Below are 18927 nucleotides of genomic sequence, written 5' to 3'. Positions count from 1 at the left end.
GCCCTCAGCTCTTCCAGTGTCTTCCTGACAATCCCCTCTGCTGGCCTAGCTCTGTGGATTGAGAATTCTGATGGGTTCAAGAACGAGATCTAGTCCCTGTGCTTGAGTGGCTCACGGTCCTGCACAGGGACAGACCGGGCCACACAAAATAACCAAGAGGCCTGGACCTTGGGCTACTCTGGGCCCTAGAGGTTAGCCCGACAGTTACAGTCTAGGCTCGATAGTCGGGATGCCTAGGCTTAAATCCAAGCCCCAAACAGACCCAGGAGAGCTCACACGCTCCCTTGTTCTCAGGAGTCGCTTCCTCAAGGACACAAGAGAAAGACAGAGGAGCATCACAGTGGGACCAGGAGAAAGAGGTGGTATCACCTGATAGGACACAGATCTGAGCAGCAGCCGGCAAGAGGGAGACCATGTGGCGGGCCTCGCCGCAAACACCTGCCACGGACGGCACTGCAAGCAACTCCAGGGTAGAGATCGACTTGTAGCAGCAGCAGGGAACCTCATGGAGGAAGAAAGAATCGCAGCTGCCTTGAGCTGACTGCCTCACCTATTCCATTTCCGCTTGTGGCCACACTCACGGGGGATGCAGAACAAGGCGGCCTAGCCCCCTGGCTGAGAGTGTGCTAGGCTAGCCACTCACACACCAAGTGCCAGCAGTCTTTTTTTTTTTTTTTTTAAGATTTATTTATTTATTTGAGAGAGAGAGCACAGCAGGGAGGGGCAAGGGAAAGGGAGAGAGAGTCTTTTTTTTTTTTTTTAAGATTTTATTTATTTGACAGAGAGAGACACAGCGAGAGAGGGAACACAAGCAGGGGGAGTGGGAGAGGGAGAAGCAGGCTCCCCACTGAGCAGGGAGCCCGATGCGGGGCTCGATCCCAGGACTCTGGGAATCATGACCCGAGCCGAAGGCAGACGCTTAACGACTGAGCTACCCTGGCGCCCCAGTGCCAGCAGCCTTCTAAAAGCTTTACACACATCACCTAATTGATTCCTCTCACTGTTTTGTTTTGTTTTTTTTTTAAAGAGAAAGGGAGAGAGGGTGGGGAGGGGCAGAGGGAGAGAGTGGGAGAGGGTCTTACGCAGGCTCCACGCTCAGCGCGGAGCCTGAGGCAGGGCTTGATCTCACAACCCTAAAATCCTGACCTGAGCCAAAATTAAGAGTTGGACTCGTAAGTGACTGAGCCACCAGGCACCCCGATTCCTCGCTGTAATTTGTCACCTTCTGCTAAGGATACAAAGAATGATACTGAAGCTGAAAGAAGTGACTTTCCTGAAACCCCACAGCTAGTAAGTACAGTGAAGATTCTAAACCAAGCCTACTGGACTCCGGAGCCTACTTCTGTGTGTCAGGTATTAGTTGTCTTTTATAGGTTCAGAGAGCTTAAGGAATTTGCTTCAGATCACATAGCTAGTTGGGAGCAATGTTAGAAGTTTAAGCCAGACTCATCTGATTCTAAAGCTCTTTCTCTTGCACTAACGGTCTCCAGACTGTGAGCTACATCCCCAGGGGCCAGTGTCCACACCAAGCATCACCTGAAGACTAAGGGAAGGGTCCATCTCACACACAGCCAGGCTATTTGTTTATGTAGGTTTATGCAGATAGTGTTGTAATTAACAAATACAAATCCATTTAAAAGCCAATCAAATTCATTGTAGTTTTTTTCATTATGTACCTCCCTTATCTCTAAACACCCAAACCATCAGTTCCACCAAGTGCTGAGGGGGAAAAGGAATGTCTGTGAAGTTTTCTGACGTCACTAAGAGCTCCACGTACTCTGCCTGCCTACCTCCTTGAGAGCTCTCCAAAACCACAGGCAGGCACTTTGTCAAGGCACTTTCCCAATCCTTAGTTACAAACGCACAGTAGAGAAGTGTCTTTTGTGTGGAATAACTGTCCAAAGGTCATTAGCAGTGACAGGAGGCACAATCCCTTCCAGGACTTGAGACCCATAAATGTTAAGAACCGATGCCATCTCTAGCAAAGAGGACTCAAGTCCTGAGCTAGGAAAGGAAGGAAGAGTCAGGGAAGTGAGTTTCTGTCTTTCTGACCCTGGCCTCCAACTCCTTCCCTGCCCACCTGCCTAAGATATATGGTCTGGGGAACAGAACACCCCTACCCAGGTTCAAATCCTAGCTTTAGGCTATGTGCCGTGTGGCAAGTTACTTAACTTCTCTAAGCTGATTTGTCTGGGAAATCTGGCAGGGGAATGGGCATGTGGACTCCGGAGCTCATTCGTCCAGCCCTATATTCAGTGTGGGTTCAAGTAGTTCCTGTTGACACCCAGTGTGTGCCCAGTCCAGTGCTGAGCACTAGAAATACAGAGACAGGTGGCATGTAGGCCTCAAAGTGCTCACAGTCTACTAGGAAATACAAATGTGTGAGCAGATAATTGCAGGAGCATGTGATATATACTCATTACAAAGTGCTGAAACCATACAAAGGAGGAGGTGATCGACTATTTCTACCAGGGGTTGGGGAAGGTCAGTGAAGCCTTCACAGAAGAGGGTTTTGAAGGATGAACAGGAGTTTTCTCAACACATGAAAAGGGGAAAGGCAATGTAGGCAAAGGGAACAGAATGAGCAAAGGGAAGTGATAGTCCCTTTGAAGAGTGTATTTGAAGAATGGCAAGAAGTTTGATATGGCCAGAATGTTAGAGGGATAGGAGATATGAAGCTAGGGATGCTGCAAAGGGCCCTGGGTACTTTGCTCAAGAGAAAGGATGGGTCACAGCCTTCCATACCTACCCTCTTGGCTCCAGTGCTTTTCCTGTCAAAACAAGCACACTGCAATTGCACCCTTTCCTGTGCCTTTGATTTAAGAGTTCCTCTCCTGGCCCTGACAGTAAGGCATTTCTGTCCCATAGATTATAACTCACTCTGGGCTATTATTCAGCTCCCCAGCCTTGGCCCTGCTGCAGTTAGTCCAAACATAATATCCTTCATGCATATATTATCTGTCTCCCTATTATCTGGAATCATTTCGGAATTAAATTTCAGTCCTGCAATATTGGCTTCAGGAGCGGCGCGCTTTATGGGCTAGTCAAAGGTTAGAATACCAATCAAAATAACAGTGCCGATGCAGCGAGACATTTTAATATTCCAAAACCCGGTAATTGTAAAAGGACATAATATTTTTTCCCTGATTACCCCAAAGGCAACACATGTTAACAAGGCGAGGGAAGGAGTGAAAGAAATTTCAGAGTTCAGACAGCTGTAAGACATATTTAAAGGAAAAGCCAGGCAGGGCACTACACCATGGGGGCAGGGAGATGTGGAGAAAGGAGACATTCTTTCCAGCTCCAGCTGCCCCTGATTCCAAACATAGCACTGTTCCCTCTGCTACCTCTGGACCACATCCCAAGAGCTCATGCCCAAGGGCAGACATTGCAGAGGGCAGGATGAAAGGAGAAAGAGCTCAGGATGTGGAGTCTTGAGGCCTGGGTTCTAGTTTCAGCTCCACAATCCAGGAGCCTCCAGCCCCCAAGACTGGCTCCTCCCAGGGCTTCAGCATCAAACCCAGCAGCAAGCGCTCCAGGCTGCTCTCCCACTCGCCCCCTCCTTGTCCCATGCCTGTGCCCCCACCTCTCCCTCATTTATACCTGGTGCTCTGTGTCCTTTCCTCTGTGCACATAATTCTAGAGGCCCTGGCCCACAGGATAGTGGCCCATAACTGCCCACTGCCCCACGGACAATGCTCTGTACTTTGGATGATGCCAAAGACCTGGACCACAGCATGTCTGGTTCTGACCACTGAGTGGTCCAGAAACACCTGTCTTGGTACAAACCCTCTCGCCCTCCGAAATAAACAAACAAATAAAACAAACACCTTGCAGGGCCCCTAGATCTTCACACCCCTCTCTTGGTTTTCAGTTCTGTTTTGTTCTTGGTTTTTTCCAGATTAGCTTCTGAATAACCCCAATGGAGGGGCTCTGCAGGTGGCACCACGTGGCCACCACTCTATAGAGTCCCAGCCTCTGTCAGGCTGCCTATCACTTGAGCAGTTTTATGCCCACAGCTCCAAAACAGTGACCTGACCGACAGTTTCAGATCTTTTCATTCCTGATGGCTTCCCAGCTAGCTAAGCCCACTTGCTGGAGCCTCCAATCTGCATCATTCCGACCTGCTGACCTGCCTATGGCCCCCAGCAAAGAACTTCATTAAGGCCAAGAATTTATTCCTCCATAAGCCCTTAATTTATTACTGCACTGATTGGGACTCTGAATGCTCCAAGGTCAGGAAAAGTCGCACTCAATCGTAGACACCAACCTTCCCTTCAGCAGTTTCTCCTGCTGTCCACTCCCAGGGGAGAGGGAGACAGAAAGGCTTCTTGGAGAAATGCTTCTCCTTCTTGGAGGGACCCAAGAAGGTCTCCTCTTCCTTATTCTCTTTCACAGCTGGTCCCAACGCACCCCTTCAGAGCACCCAGAAATTACAGCAAGGCGGATAGCACAGATGGCAGAGGAAAAGTGGAACAGCAGTCTTCCTACTCTGGCACATCTGGGTCTGTTAAATTCTAGGTGACCCGCTCCCTACAACTTCTGAGCATGTCTGGTTGAGCTCTGTCAGGACTGACTCAGGATCCTCCTAAGATGGCCTGTCTAAACAGGCCCAGAGGGAATTCCAGACCATTTGTGAGTGTATGTGCATGGACTTGCATGGCTTGGTCTGAAAGTACATGAACTGCATATGCATACATGCAGGCATATATTCGTATATACATTTATCCCTATGTGTCCATGCATATGCAGAGAGAATATATACATTATGTGTGCATGTGTGTATCCACATACTCACTTCCTTAGGAAAGTCGCATCTGACCTATCCCTTTCTTAACCTCTTATTTACACTAACATTTTCCACCACCCAATCTTAGCTACTCACTCCCATGGGTGCACCTTGGAACCTGCCAACACGGAGAACTGCCCCATCTCTGAAATCACATCCTACGCTAACCATAATCTCTTATCTTTCCATGTGGCATGTTCAACTACACCCGGTATACCTTTCCGCGCCTTACTGGGACCTAGCTACTTTTTCCATATCCATCAGGCCCCCTGCTGTCTTCTCTTTCCTCAATATCCAGCTAGGATCTCATAGCCCATCTTGGCAACCACCATCTTGCCAGTATTTTCAACAACTCCTCTGTTCCTTTCATCACACTTCTTGCGAAAGTCTCCACCCTGGATGAATCTAAATGTCTGCTTTTGGTCTGCTGAGCTCTGCTACAGAAAAGCCCTACAACTGAGCAGCGGTTCCACTATGAATGAATGCCATCAACCTCGACGGGACCCTCAATACTGCCTAGAAATCCTACTCTATTTCTCAAGTTGGCTCACACTTCTACTCTTTACTAAAACTACAGCAATCCTTTCCCACTTCCTACAAACCTTCCCAGTCCTCCCCTATTAGTTATTAGCAAGTGGCTCATCTACTTCATAGAGAAAATGAGCCATCAGATGGGAACTACCTCAACTTGCCATCAAATCCGCACTCCTTCAGCATCTACTGCCCCCACCTCGCAGCAGAAGAGGGGTCTTCCTCCTGCAGAGAGCCGATTTCCATCATTTTCTGCACCCCATCTCCTCACCATCCCAGAGACCTCTGTCCGTCCTGTATTTTCAAACTTCCTTCCGTAACGGTGCCTACAACCAAGCGCACGTCCCCCATCTTACAACACGCCACCTGCCTCAACCCCACACTTGCCCCATCACAGTTCTTGTCCTTTTTCTCTCCCTCAAAGCCATGTTTCTGAAAAGGTTAAAATTTCTCTGTCGCCTCATTTACTCCCCCATTTGCTCCAATTTGGCTCCAGTCCCTCTCACGCCATCGAGTTTTCACCAAGGTTGCCGAGGCCCTTCCGTCCCAGGCACTCCCAGTTCGGTCCTTCTGTTCCATGGCTCTCTGCGAGCTGACCGGCCCTCTTGTCCTGAAGATTCTTTCTCTCCGTGGTCTCTGTGGCACCACACCCTCCCTTCTCTACCACTCTTTACTCTCTCGTCCTAACCCTCTCTTTAGCACAAAGGGTCAGGCAAAACTAAATTTCAGTTCTACCTCTGCCAGGTACCAACGTGGGACACTGAGCAAGTTGCATCTTCACTACGTGCCTGTTTTCTCAACCTTAAAGTGTGAAAAAAAGAGATACGCAAATAATAACAGATTATCAAGAAGTAATCAACATAAAAATTACTAAAGAACAAAAAAATTAATGAACTATTCTGTATTTAAGTGTGTAATTTATACTTAAAATACATCTCAGTTCAGATGCTAAATCGTCATTAGAAATATTAGATCTATATTTAGATTTTAAACAGCTAACAGTTGAAAATGTAAACTCACCAACACAGGTTGTTCCAAGTATACTTAAAAGTTCTTCAAGAAAGTTTATTTACATTTAAATTAACTAAACTTTAAAGTGAAAAAAAAAACCTGGCAATTACGCTGGACAACACAGGTCTAGCACACAAAATGCAATCAATGAATGAGAATTTTTATCACTACTCTCAGTGGCCACTCCTTTATGTCTGACTCTTCCTCTCCTATCTACTAAGTGCTGATGTTTCTCAGTGTTCATCCTAGGCCCTCGTCTTCTCACCCTGTATATTCTACATTCTCCTGGCTTCAATGATCGTTCATATACCAACAACTCCCCTGAATTTATATCTCTTATCCAGACCTTATCTCTGAGCCCCAGACCTATATATTCAACTACTCCGTAGCTTCACAAGAACGTCTGAAAGCTTCTAAACTCTACGTGTACCAATTCATCTTCTCTTCTAATCCCCGAACTTCTCCTCCTTCCATTACCTCAGTGCATTCATTCCAATTCATCCAGTTGCTCAAATCATAAACCTTAAGAGTCATCGTGGTTTCCTCCTTCATCATCAGTCCTCACAGCCAATCAATCACCCTTTCCTGTCCATTGTACAGTCTGTTCTGCTATAATACTCATTTTGAAAGAGAACATTCATTCCAATGCAGTCAATGTATTAGGAAACAGTTTAGCATAATGCAAATTTTGCCTTTGTTTATGTGTGATTTTGTTCATCATCAATACCAGATAAACACAGGAAAGTGGCCCGGCTGAAGAGAGCTGAGTCAGAAGATGCAGAATGCACACATGCTTACACTTCAAACATACGTAGCTTCCTAGAACACTACATGTATCATAAGCCGCATCCATCTGGCTACAATTTTCCAACTGATTCCAGAGAACTCGCTTTCTACCACTTTGCAGTAACTCACAAGCTGCAACCTTTCTCATGCCCACTACCAAGCAAACTTCAGGGTTTTTTCAAGGTAGAGTGCCGTATTCACTGCACTATTTATGTATTTCTTAGCCTTTTAACGTGTAAAATTATGCTACCATTTTTTATTAGATTCCTATCTTTTTTTATATGTCACTGATGAAGTTTTTGAGAATTGTGCTTCTAACCCCATTTTTATTTCAACTTTTTATTATAACTTTTCATAGCATGGTGATTTTTAAGAAGGTCTATGTTGCATTGTAGCAGAACTGACTGTACCACTTAATACTCTAGAATTAATCCATTTCTCTACATTTCCACTGTTCTCAGTTCAATCCTGGTAACTATCATCTTTCACCTGGGCTGTAGCAGTGGTCTAATTTTGTCGTTCTCAACCAGGGACAGTACCTCCCCACTCCCACCCCTGTCTAGGCCCCTGGAAATGTACGTGCATATGGTGGGCACGGAGCATTTCCAATTGTCACAATGACTTGGAGAGGGGCACTACTAGCATTCAGTGAACGGGGGGACAAGAATGCTACAAGTTCAGCAATGCTGTCCAGACAAGGGTTCCTCCCACTCCAAGACGCCAACTATAGATAGCCCCATTAAGAAAAACCAGTACTGATCCCCCCATATCAACACTCAGCTCTCTCTACACTGTAGCCAGAAAGAGCTTTTTCAAAATGCACATCAGATGACACCTCTCCTATGTTTAGTACCCTTCAACAGCTTCCCCTTACCCTAAGGATAAGGATCAAAATCTAAAGTGTGGCCTCCCCCTCCAGTGTCATCCCTCGCCACTCTCCTCTCTTCCCCACATTCACTATGCTCCAGGCAGTCATTCATTCAACAAATAATGACTAAACATCACTGTGTGCCAGGAACTATTCAAAGTGATGAGGACAGAACAGTGAACAGAGACTAAAATTCTCCACTCTTCATGGAACTTGCATTCTAGTTCCATTAAGCTGCCAGGCTTCTCCTCACCTCAGGGCCTTGCCACATGCTTACTAGCCAATTCCTACTCATCCTTCAGATCTCAGCTTAGACACCCTTCCTCAGGGAACCATTCTCTGACCTTGCCCCCCTAAGTCAGGCCCCCTTATGAAATGATGCCATGACTCTGGACTACAATTAGAATTATTTAATATCCATCTTTTCTGTTATATCTCCAGGCCTAGTACAGTACCTGGAACACAGAGGGCACTCAAGAATACGTGTTTACTGATGAAGATGTGTATGTTTTTATATATATATCCATGTGTCTTCATGCTTTATAAATATGTACGTATAAACATTCGTGCCTGTGTATTTCCATATATTTTTGAAGGTGAATATGTGACTATATATTTACACCCATATGTATGAATGGAAACATACATACAACTTTGGATATGCCTACTTGGGTATATTCATTCACTTGAGTAAAAACACGTGTATATTCCTGCACGTGTGTGTGTGTGTGTGTGTGTGTGTGTGTGTGTTCTTCTGGCTCCTCAGTGACAGCTCTGACCTCCTGGAGGGAGCTGGGAGCAGGGCCCCATGTCTTCTCTAAGCTGACAGTTCAATAAGAGTGTAAGATCATTCAATGATACTCCAAATGTCAGCAAACACTGGCTTGCTCCACTCTGCTACAGGGGAAGTGGGTGGAGACAGGCGATGTGGCAGCCTGACCACTGAAAAGCTACTCTTCCCTGATGTAGTGCACACCATTCCTGGACAGGAGAGGCCTTAGGAAATGGGGATGGTGAATTCAGTCCCAGTTCACTCAATGGGCAAGCTTTGGCAGCCAAGCAGACCAAGATACCCCCACCCCTACTTTTTCCATGGGCAAAGTTCTGCTTGTGGAGTTGAGGAGAAGAGGAAAAGGAGGTAAAGTAGGGAGGAAAGAGTAAGATCAAGGACAGGAGAGGGCCCTGGAGACAGCCAGGGCCTGGTCACACAGGGGGAAAGAAGGGCATACATAGTGTAAGACGTTACACAATACCCATGCAACCCTGGCAATGACCTCTCTGGCTTGCTGTTATTGTTACTCTTTTTAAGGGAGCGGGAATCTTTGTGCACCCTGCACTAACCCACACCGTAAAAAGGTCAGAAAGATCACCATGCCCCTGGACCTCTAGGGCCCTGCAGCCTCTCTGTCTTGAATGGCTGCTGGCAAAGACTGGCCCAAAGTCCAGAAGTGAGGCATCTCTCCTGCTGGGCCCTCAGGCGCATCTGGAACATGATGTGGCTGGAGGGCAGAGAGGAAGGGATTAGACCCCTCTAATGCCACTCGCCTCATGCCACTTTTGTTTTTCCTAGATGTGCTCAGTTTACCTACCAAGACGCAGTCACAAGGCCAACTGGGAACAAAGTTTCCAGTTTCCACTTGTACCTATTTCCCTCCTATGGCTTGGCACAGTCTGGCAGAGAACCACGCTGAACAGGCTCAGGACAGCTTGCCTCCAACCCCAGTAGCATCAAGGTAGCCTTGGGTGGCAATGTTAACACACGGATCGGCTGTTTTCCTGCCTCTCTGCCAAGGAACCTGGAGGCAGGGAGCTAGCCAGACACCAAAGAGTCTAGCGAACTTCACACAGCAACTGTTCATGGTCAGCGCCTGCCTCGCCTGGCCGGGCCTTCACATTACATTTGCTAAGGCCAGCAAGCAGCCTCAGATGCACTCTGACAGCTGACATGCTGTCTTCCGGGAGCGCAGACCTAGCCACACCCTCGTGCAGAGCCCCACCAAGCCCTGTGTGAGGCCTGTGGAGCCAGCTCTCAAACATCAGTCAGCCAGCCAGCCAGCCACAATTCACTGAGCACACACTCTGTTCTCAGCCCTGATCTGGCCACCTCAGACACAGAGAGGAACCAGCCTCAGTCTCCGTGCTCCAGACGGACAGGTCTGTGAGGAAACAGATTGGGACTCAGTTTCAACGCTCAAAGATCACTGATATCCAAAGGGTCGAGGAGTCTCAAGACAAGAGACTGACTGCTGACCTTGTCAGAAGAGGTGATACCTGAGCTGAATCCTCAAGAAGAGCAAACGTGCCTTATGAAGATGACTGGGGGACACTTCAGACAGAGGTAAGGCCACAGGCCAAGACCTGGAGGAAGGACAGAGCTTGGCCCCTCAGCCAAAGATGTAAGGTAGTAAGTAGCTACTGCTCAGGTCCAAGGGAGATCAGCTGGAGAGGTGGGTAAGGATCAAAGTACAAACAGGCCAAGGACCACGTGTAAAGAACCTGAGTACCAGGGGAAAGCAAAGGAGTTCACAAATGTCGCCATAAAGAATGGCTGCCCTGAGACTGATGGAACAACATCCAAAGTCATTCTCCTCTACTGTTCCTCCACATGTTCACTTAGCTCCAGCCGATACACACACCAAAAGCATGCTGCTCCCCTGGAAAGTCTTCTCTCCTCTTCAGATTCATATTCCACCTTCCTTGAATACCCAGTTCACGAGCCAAATCCTCACAATACCCTTCAATGACGGCTCTCTTCTCTAAGTCCCCCTGGGGGCCACTACTCTGACCCCTGGTGTGTTCTCTCTTCTCTGATTTCCTGGGAGTCACTAAGCTGATGAGCGGCATGGGGTTCTTAAGGTTGCTCGAGGGCTGTTGCCCTTACATCAGAATTATGGGGGTGAGTCTCTCTAGCGGACTGGGCCTCCTGGAGGAATGATCGCAACAGAGGGATAGGAAGGAGGATCTCTATCTTGAGAGTCTATTCCTATACCTCCTTTCTTCTGCTTACCTAGGAAGTATAGCACACACACTAGCAAAGTAGAGTTTTCTGGGTAATTCATTCTCTGCCAGGTCCCAATTTCATAGCCACATGGGGTCCCTCCCAGCCCAGAGCCCCAGCACCCACTCCCCAGGTACTTGGTGCTACATTAGGGCCAGTCTCCTTCCTCATATTCAAAGGGAATTGGGCTCTAGTTTCCATGGTCCTTGTCACATGAGCAAGGCTCTGCTGGGGCGAGGCAGGACCAAAGCCAGCCTGAACTAATTCTACCTCCCAACCAGAGGGTGATACCAGAGCCACTCAGGACAGTCAGAGGCCACACTCATGATCACATCAAAGAAGGATACTTTCCCAGAGGCTCAGCTAGTGCCACATCTCTCCTAAAGACAATGCAGCTCAGCCCAGTGATTTAGTTCTGAGCAAGAACCTAGAAAGTCCCCTTCATTGGGACTTCTCTGCACATCTGGATGACACTACATTGGATAATGTTATACTCTACCCTGCAGCCTGGTCCCCAAGCAGCTCCTCCCTCCCAGAAAGGTCCACACCCTTCCAGTGCATGTTAGCTAGGGAAGAAGAAGGAGGGATGTTGAGAAAGGAGAACAAAAAGAAAAGAGATGACAACAAAAAGAGAACAGAGATGAATAAAGCAAGCAAGGGGGGAGGGGACCTGGGGACAGGAGACCCAGAGGAAGCACCCGAATGGGGCTCAGACACAGTACCTTTTTCAGATTAATCCACTGCTTGAAGTAATCCGCCACTGGCAAGCCCAAGTACTGGCACTGGCCTGGGAGCCTACAAGAAAGGGAAAAGAGAACAAGTTGGGAACACCCATGTCCCAGGTATGGAGTCTGAATCTAGGAAATGCAAACACACCTCCTCAGAAGGCTGACCCATTAGCCACGGGTCCCACTCTGCCCAAGAAAGGCACCGCACCTCTAGCACCCTGGACACTAGGTTCCAGATCTAAATGTGAGCACCTGGAACCTCTATTCAAACTAACACCAGCAGCTACTATTTTCTGATGGCTTGCAAAATGCTAAGGATCTTACTCGCATTGGCATGTGATTCCTCAGCACGATGCTGGGAGGCATTGTTGCCTACCTTTTACAGATGAGAAAATGAAATTCAGAGGGGTCACCAAAAGTCCCACAGCTAAAAACTGACAGTGCCAAGAACTGAACCCAGGTCTATCTCACCCCAAAGCCTACGTTCTTTCCAATGCACCAGTTTGTAGTTGTTTTGTTACAGCAGAGAGGCAGGGATCTAAGACGGGAGGAGAGAGAGAGGAGCATGTGAGTTGGTGATAGCTGGGCAGGGGCTCCAGTTCACATTTAGGTCTCTAGCAAGAGGTTTTCTGCTGATAGAGAAGAGACCATGCAAAAGGATAAAAGGTCAGAATTTAAGCCAAAAGCCCTTTCTTATTATTTATAAATGGTCTTTCCCTCTAAATAGGATGTTGTACCCGCATAAATCCATTCAACCATTTACTGAAGTTTAATAATAGACAGGCACTTAGGGCTCAAAACGTTAAGACTTAGCCCCTGCCTCCAAGGGGTTCACAATTTGTTCAGTGGGATGGACAATAAAAGAAATAGACTAAACAGCCTTAAGTTGGAGCACTGGGATACATGAAAACATGGAGTAAAATACCAGAAATAGTAGCTGTGAAAGAACATAGAACTTTCTTGCTAAGAGAAGAGCTTGGCCATAGGCAGTGGAGAGCCTCTGAAGAGTTGTGATTTACAAAGATTTATCTGGGGCCGACAAAAACAATACCCTGAAAAAGCTGGGTAGTAGCCCAAAGCTAGACAAAGGCTGTAGAAATAACAAGCAAGGAACAGACATGAGACGTGAAGGAGACCCTGGCAACCAAATGGGATGGGGGCGCCCAATGAGAGGAAGCAGAAGAGCCCAATTCAAAGGTCTGTGGCTTGGCTAGCTTCATGTTACTCCCTGAGTCAGACACAGAGAGGGAGGCAGGGGCACAGACAGGATATCGGACACCCAGAGCAAAACAGTATTTAGTCAATTTTATGACTGTTTTTAAATTCTCTGCCCAAATCACAGTGGACTGCTCACTGCCTCACCCCTGGTGCACCACTGGAAGGAGGCACAAGTTTGGGAATACAGTTTTACGTACGTGCATGGTACATGGTGGGCACTCAATGTCTGCTAAGTTCAAAGTGCCTAGGAGACATGTGGCAGGGGAATGATATCTAAAGAGGCGGCTGCATATCCAGTTTTGAGCAGAGGTCTGGACTGGAGATATAAACTGCTAAATCGTTAATGTAATTTAAATGAAATTAAAGCCACAAGAGTAGATCAACAGGGAAGAGTATGGAATGAGATGAGCAGAAGGCCCAGGCTAATGTCTCGGCAGTGTTACTGAGCAAGAATGAAATCAGGTCACCCCTAGAAGACCATCGCCACACACATGGAACTCACTACTTTATGTGGCAATCAGCCCTAGTTTTGGTCTCCTTCAATTCTAGAATATCCTTTCTTAATACTAAACTAAAATCTGTCTCTGTCTGAGTCTTTAGAAACTAGAGAGTGAGACTTCCATCTCTTCCTTGCAGAATACTCCCAAGATCTGAGGGCCCAGGAAGCTTTCCCCAGAGGTCCCTTCTCATCTCCTTCCAGAATTCCACAGGAGATAATGTACCATGAGTCAGGACTCACCCAACCTATCCTCATTCCTAGAGGGCAGAGCTCCTGGACCTTTTTCAGGGTATCAGATACCCAGAGTCACACATGCTCTTTTGGCCTCACTTTATATCAACCTGTGGTCAACCTAAACAACCTAAAAGCACACTTCCCCTTTCTGGAATATATACAACCGATTTTTCAGCTTAAATTACAGGTCATTAGTGTCAAATGCCACGGAGTGGTCAAGCAAAATGACAGCTGAGAAAAACCCAATGGATTTGGCATCAGTGGGTTGGTGGGAGCAGAAGGCAACATGCAACGTGTCAAACAGTGAGTAAGAGATAAGAAAGTGGAGACCACAGTATAAACTCCTTTTTGAGGAAGTCTGGTAGTAAGAATCCAGTTAAGGTGATTGGTTCCACCCCAGAAAGTTCCAGGGCAGTCCAGCCTCCCCTCCATTACTCTGTTATTTGGCAGACGCTCAGAGGAAACTGATACCCATGTTTCAGGCAGTACACTAAGAAATTTACTTTTCTAAGACCTGAGATACCTTACTTGAAGGGGAGGGTCCTCTCAAATATTCAGGTGGCACAGGGACATTAATTACAACCAGTCAATTTCCCAGAAGGGAAGTTCTGGCTGAGACCACGATGAAGGAGTACCCAGGTAACACGTCCCCATGAGGGAACCAAGGACCAAGAATATAAGGATACTAGGCAAGGTTTTGAAGGCTGAAAGATAGCCTTAGGCGCTACACAATGTGGTTGCTTAAGGAGAACTGTATTTTTTGGATAATTTTCTTATTTCCTTCCATTTTTCTTTCATGTTCCTTACCCTTGTTATTTGTGAAAATGCTTGCTGAGCTCAGGTATTGTTGAAAAACCACATTAAGGTCTGTGAGTGAAGGGGCCACCAGAAGCAGCAGAATCTGCAAAGAAACAGGTCAGGGGGACCGGCCAGCAAAAGGCAGGGGTCCTGGGCCACCTACCATATTCTCCCTTAGCCAGTCCCAGTTTCTTTTAGATGACACGGACCAGAAGTCCTATTGGCTGTGGCTAACTCTGGTCGGGGGCACAGGGTGGGGGTGGAGGGGGTGGCGGCTCCCTTTTCAGCAAGATATCAAAGGTAGACATTTCTACCCAGGTAGGGAGGGTCTGGCACAGTAGAATCCTACCTGACCCTCTCGGAGGAAGACCTATACCAGAGGGGCCACATCAAAGACAGACTAGACAGACCACCAGGCGGGTTGGTCAGCCTCAGACACGGCTCAGCAGCAGCCCTGAGTGCTATCTGGACCCCGTGGCTGACTGAAGCAGAGGAAGGCTGGACTGTAATTCTCACTCAGGCTTCAGGACTTGCAGGGACACATGCAGTCTGCAGACTCACAGGCCTTCAGGTTGCTGAGCCCTCCAGTCTGCGGCTGGTCCTGGCCCTGTGACTCCAAGACATGAGCAGTCGAGATGCGGCAGGCTCCAGGCCCATCTTCACAAGAGACACAGAGCCAAATGCCAGAACTTGAACTTCCAGGTGCCTCATGGGAAGACAGCTACACATTTCTATGACAGAACCCTCGCCAGCTCAGAGAGCACCAAGAGAAACTATGAGCAAGGTAGGTCAGAGTAGTTGTCATCCCCTACATAAAAAAGGAAAGTGATGCCCAGAGAAGAAAAAGGATTTGCTCGATCACACAAGAGGCCAAGGGGAGAACGAGAAGTGGGGCCTCAGCCTTCCGACTGCACGGGGCCTCAGTCATGCACAGGCACCCAGAGTTCTTCACAGTCCCTGGGAAGCCAAGCGCTGGGGCCTTAGAGAGGCAGGTAGCATGGTAAGCATGGTGGTTACTGCTCAAGGTCTCACCTGGCTCCAGGGTTCTTAGGAGCCTAAGGCTAGGGTCCGTGAGTACCAGGGGGTACATGGTTCCACCAATTTGGAAAGGAAGAGGGCAAAAGTCCCCCTGACACAAAAGGTCCGAATGCTGTGAGTTCCTACCAGGAAAAGAGCCACTGGCAGTGGGCCCTGGACTAGCCTGCGGGCATGAACGTGCAGGCAGGTTTATGGTGCCCAGGTCTCCGTGCAGCTGGAATCACTGGGCACAGAGCTCCTCAACTGCCCAAACATCATCTGGCCATGCTTATTACTGCTGCCCAATGAAATTTTATGCACCGAGTCCACAGGTGTGATTTCCCCTTCTTTATGAGGGTCGGAATGACATCACTGATGGCCAATAGAAAAGAGCCAATTATGTCCAGGCCATAAAAAGGAATGAGATTTTTTCAACCAAATCAAAACTTCCTTCAGCTTCATGAATGCAAGGGGCCCCCTTTAAGGAAGGGCCCCCCAGTCTTGCGTGGGCTCTAAACCGAGGGATTACAATCGCTTTCCAAATACTGTGGGGCCGAGGGCTGGAGAGGGACTCCGCCTTCAGCGTTTACCATGTGACGCTGCTCCTATCACACTGGGCCCTAGGGTCTTCAGCAGAGAACATCAAACCCTCCTCAAAGATGCCTGACTAGCCCCTCACTACTTCTAACTCTAGGCAGGAGTTAGAAAAGATGGGGTATTTCTCAAGTTCCCTTATTACTCCTTCCAAATAACAAAAAAGAAAGCAGAGAGCCCTCCTCCACTTAGAACAGTGTGGGAGGAGGAGGGATAGAAGAAACTGCCCCCTCCAACAAGCGTAGTGCACAAAACATAAGGAACCCGGCCCTCCCCACACACCCCTCATCCAGCCCCACCACCTGCAGCCCAGTGCTGGGGCTGGGCCCAGACAGCCCTGATGGCAAACAGGTGTGACCAGCTTGGCGCCAGCCAAGGCAGGGGACTAGCTCATTAAGGGAACACCACCCTCGCTAATGGGTAGGGGCAGGATGAAGCCATTGTGAACAGGAGCTCAGCTTTGAAGATTAGGTGACGCAGATCTGGGGGGCTCTGCTAGAACTGCTAGGCTTGAGTTGAGGAGGCCAGCAGCATCCATGGAGGTCTGACAGATAGACTGGCAGACACCAGCAGCCAGGACCAGCAGGAGCGCAGGCACCAGCGCTGGGAAAGGTTATGCATGCAATTCCTTCTGTGCTTTTCTCATTCTCTCTACGTTTTAGGGGCAACTCCAAATCAGGGAGATACAGGACACTCTCACTTTTAGCAGACTTGAGCCCTTAAAGAGCAGGAAGCCAGCCGGATCTGGAGCCATATGTGATTCCTTTCTGCCTCTCTGGGAAGGCCATGAGACCCAGATCTTGAAGTAATGTAGGCTGTCAGTCCTGATGTCCAAAAGCTCAAGGAGGCACATACTGCCCACCTGCAAGGGCAAACTATTTTGTCCCATCTGATATGCAGAAACGGGGAAGTATTAAGGAGCAAAGGGAAGAGTAGGGAGAAAGGCTCAGTCTTCTCCCAAGTCACTGTTGTGCCACGGAGGGCCAGAAGGCCCAGCCTGGGCAAGGAGTAGGCCAACAGACCCAACCAATCAGCCAGATGGATGCTCCTGCCAAAGGGACACCTATGAGGGGGAGTGGGGCTTGTTTCCATGTAGGGTCTCTACACTTGCTCATTCTGATACAAACGTGCCCACGGAATGTTGTCACTATCCTGCGTTTCAGAACTGCCATGTTTCCAAGGCCTTGGGAAAGGTCCCATTCCCACTGGATCCTAGTCTGGGAGATGCACCCAGTCAGAGCCTTCACGGCCGGCGTGATGAGTCTGCATCCAGCATGGGCAGCCTATCCCAGCTGAGGCAGCACTTAGCTAGGGACACAGCTCTTTGTCTCTCCTGTTTCCGTTCCCCCCCTACGAGAGGAGATAAACAGACCCTGGGTGATAAACGGCCCGCCTTTCACGATCACTTTTCCTCAAGTTGAGGAGAGTAGCTAGTGATGGATGGGCTGGAATTTGGTTATCGGGAAGGGCTGTCAGCCAGAGGTGCCTATCTCCTCCCCCACTACGCAGGGCATCATTACCCTGTGGCATTGAGGTAAAATATGAGCAAGGGGAGGGAAGGAAGAAAGAGGGGAAGGCTGGGCTTCCACATAGAGCAAATTGAGCTACAATGAGAGCGGGCACAAGGCTGGGATGTTAGTTATCTGCTGCGACACCTTTATCTCGGTGTAAATTGGTCCTTCCTCCCCCACCGCATCCTCTTGTACAAACAGAGGCAGGCACAATGTGTCACCACAGCAATAGCGTAGCAATTTAACCCGAATTAGTGAGGGGGGTCAAGCCAGGAAATAGGGGTTTCTCATTTCAACAGGTTCCTTAGTCTCTGCTCTGAACCACCACATTGGGGGGAGGAGGGTGGTGGACAGAAAGCAGACCCATAATTGAATTCACTCACTTGGCCACCGTTGATGTATAAAAAATTAATGCTGGAGCCTCCTACTTATCAAAGCTGGTTAGTTTCCATCTCACCTGCGAGATGCACCACAGCAGAAGACATGGCCTGGGCCACCCCTGGCAGGCTGAGCTCTCAGTGCTTCCAGACCATGCAGGGATCAGCAAGGTCAGGAAGGCAGACATAGGTGCTACCCAAGACAGCGGCCCCATGCCAGCAACCCCTCCTAGAAGCGTACAGGATAAAGTGCAGGGTGGGGTGAAGAATGGGGGGTTAGTGGGGGGAGGGTGTAGAAGGTGATCACATTAAAGATGATCCTGGGCAGTCTACAGACAGAAGCAGCATTCTGGCTCCATTTTCCACCCCCTGTCCAAGGTGCTTTTAGAGGGGTATCCAGTAACCCTTCTCTGCCTCCCCCAGACAGATAAGACAGACAGACAGACAGACAGACACACACACACACACACACACACACACAGTTGTGCTGAAATTGAGGAAGCCAATGGCAGCACTGATGGCAATGACAAGGCTAAAAGAGGCAGGAATAGAAGAGTCAGGCCCATTCTTCAATGGCTCCCCCACTGCAGACCCGGAGCTAGAGGGGGGCGCGGGGGAGGGAGCGTCAATATAACCCCCACCCAGCATACAGCTCTGCCGCACTAAGAGACAACTTGGTCAAGTGCCCATGTGTCCTTGAGCAAGTTACGTCACCTCCATGTGCTGCTCTATGAAGGCCATAGGAGCCAGCCAAGGGAAACACGTTCCTACCTAAGCATGCATAGAAGGGAGTATGGCTACAGGGAGGTCAGCTGTGACCAAACCTGCAACAGACTTTGGAGAGGCTTCCGGGTCACCTGCCTTAAGACAGCGCCTTACTCAGGAAAAATACACTGGAGAAGCTTTGCTAGGGATGACACAGAAAGGGGTAAATTCTAAAACCACTGAACAATGGCAAAAAATGAATT

At 48.5% G+C, this 18927-nt stretch overlaps 1 protein-coding gene across 9 annotated transcripts in view; it reads right to left on the bottom strand.

The window, feature by feature from the left end:
* The window catches only part of ERI3 (ERI1 exoribonuclease family member 3), a 125117-nt gene that overhangs the window by 46946 nt on the left and 59244 nt on the right, over window positions 1-18927 (bottom strand). For all 9 annotated transcript variants that reach the window (XM_028123246.2, XM_028123250.1, XM_028123247.1 and 6 more), the window contains one exon: window positions 11706-11778. In XM_028123246.2, the coding sequence (XP_027979047.1) occupies window positions 11706-11778 (73 nt within the window). The remainder of the gene's footprint in view (window positions 1-11705; window positions 11779-18927) is intronic.

The sequence above is a fragment of the Eumetopias jubatus genome, unplaced genomic scaffold (assembly GCF_037043125.1).
Source record: "Eumetopias jubatus isolate StellerSeaLion01/CBP00866 unplaced genomic scaffold, mEumJub1_p1.0 scaffold_4, whole genome shotgun sequence".
Lineage (NCBI taxonomy): Eukaryota > Metazoa > Chordata > Mammalia > Carnivora > Otariidae > Eumetopias > Eumetopias jubatus.
Note: the sequence above shows the minus strand (reverse complement) of the source record. Positions and strands in the feature narration are given on the sequence as shown.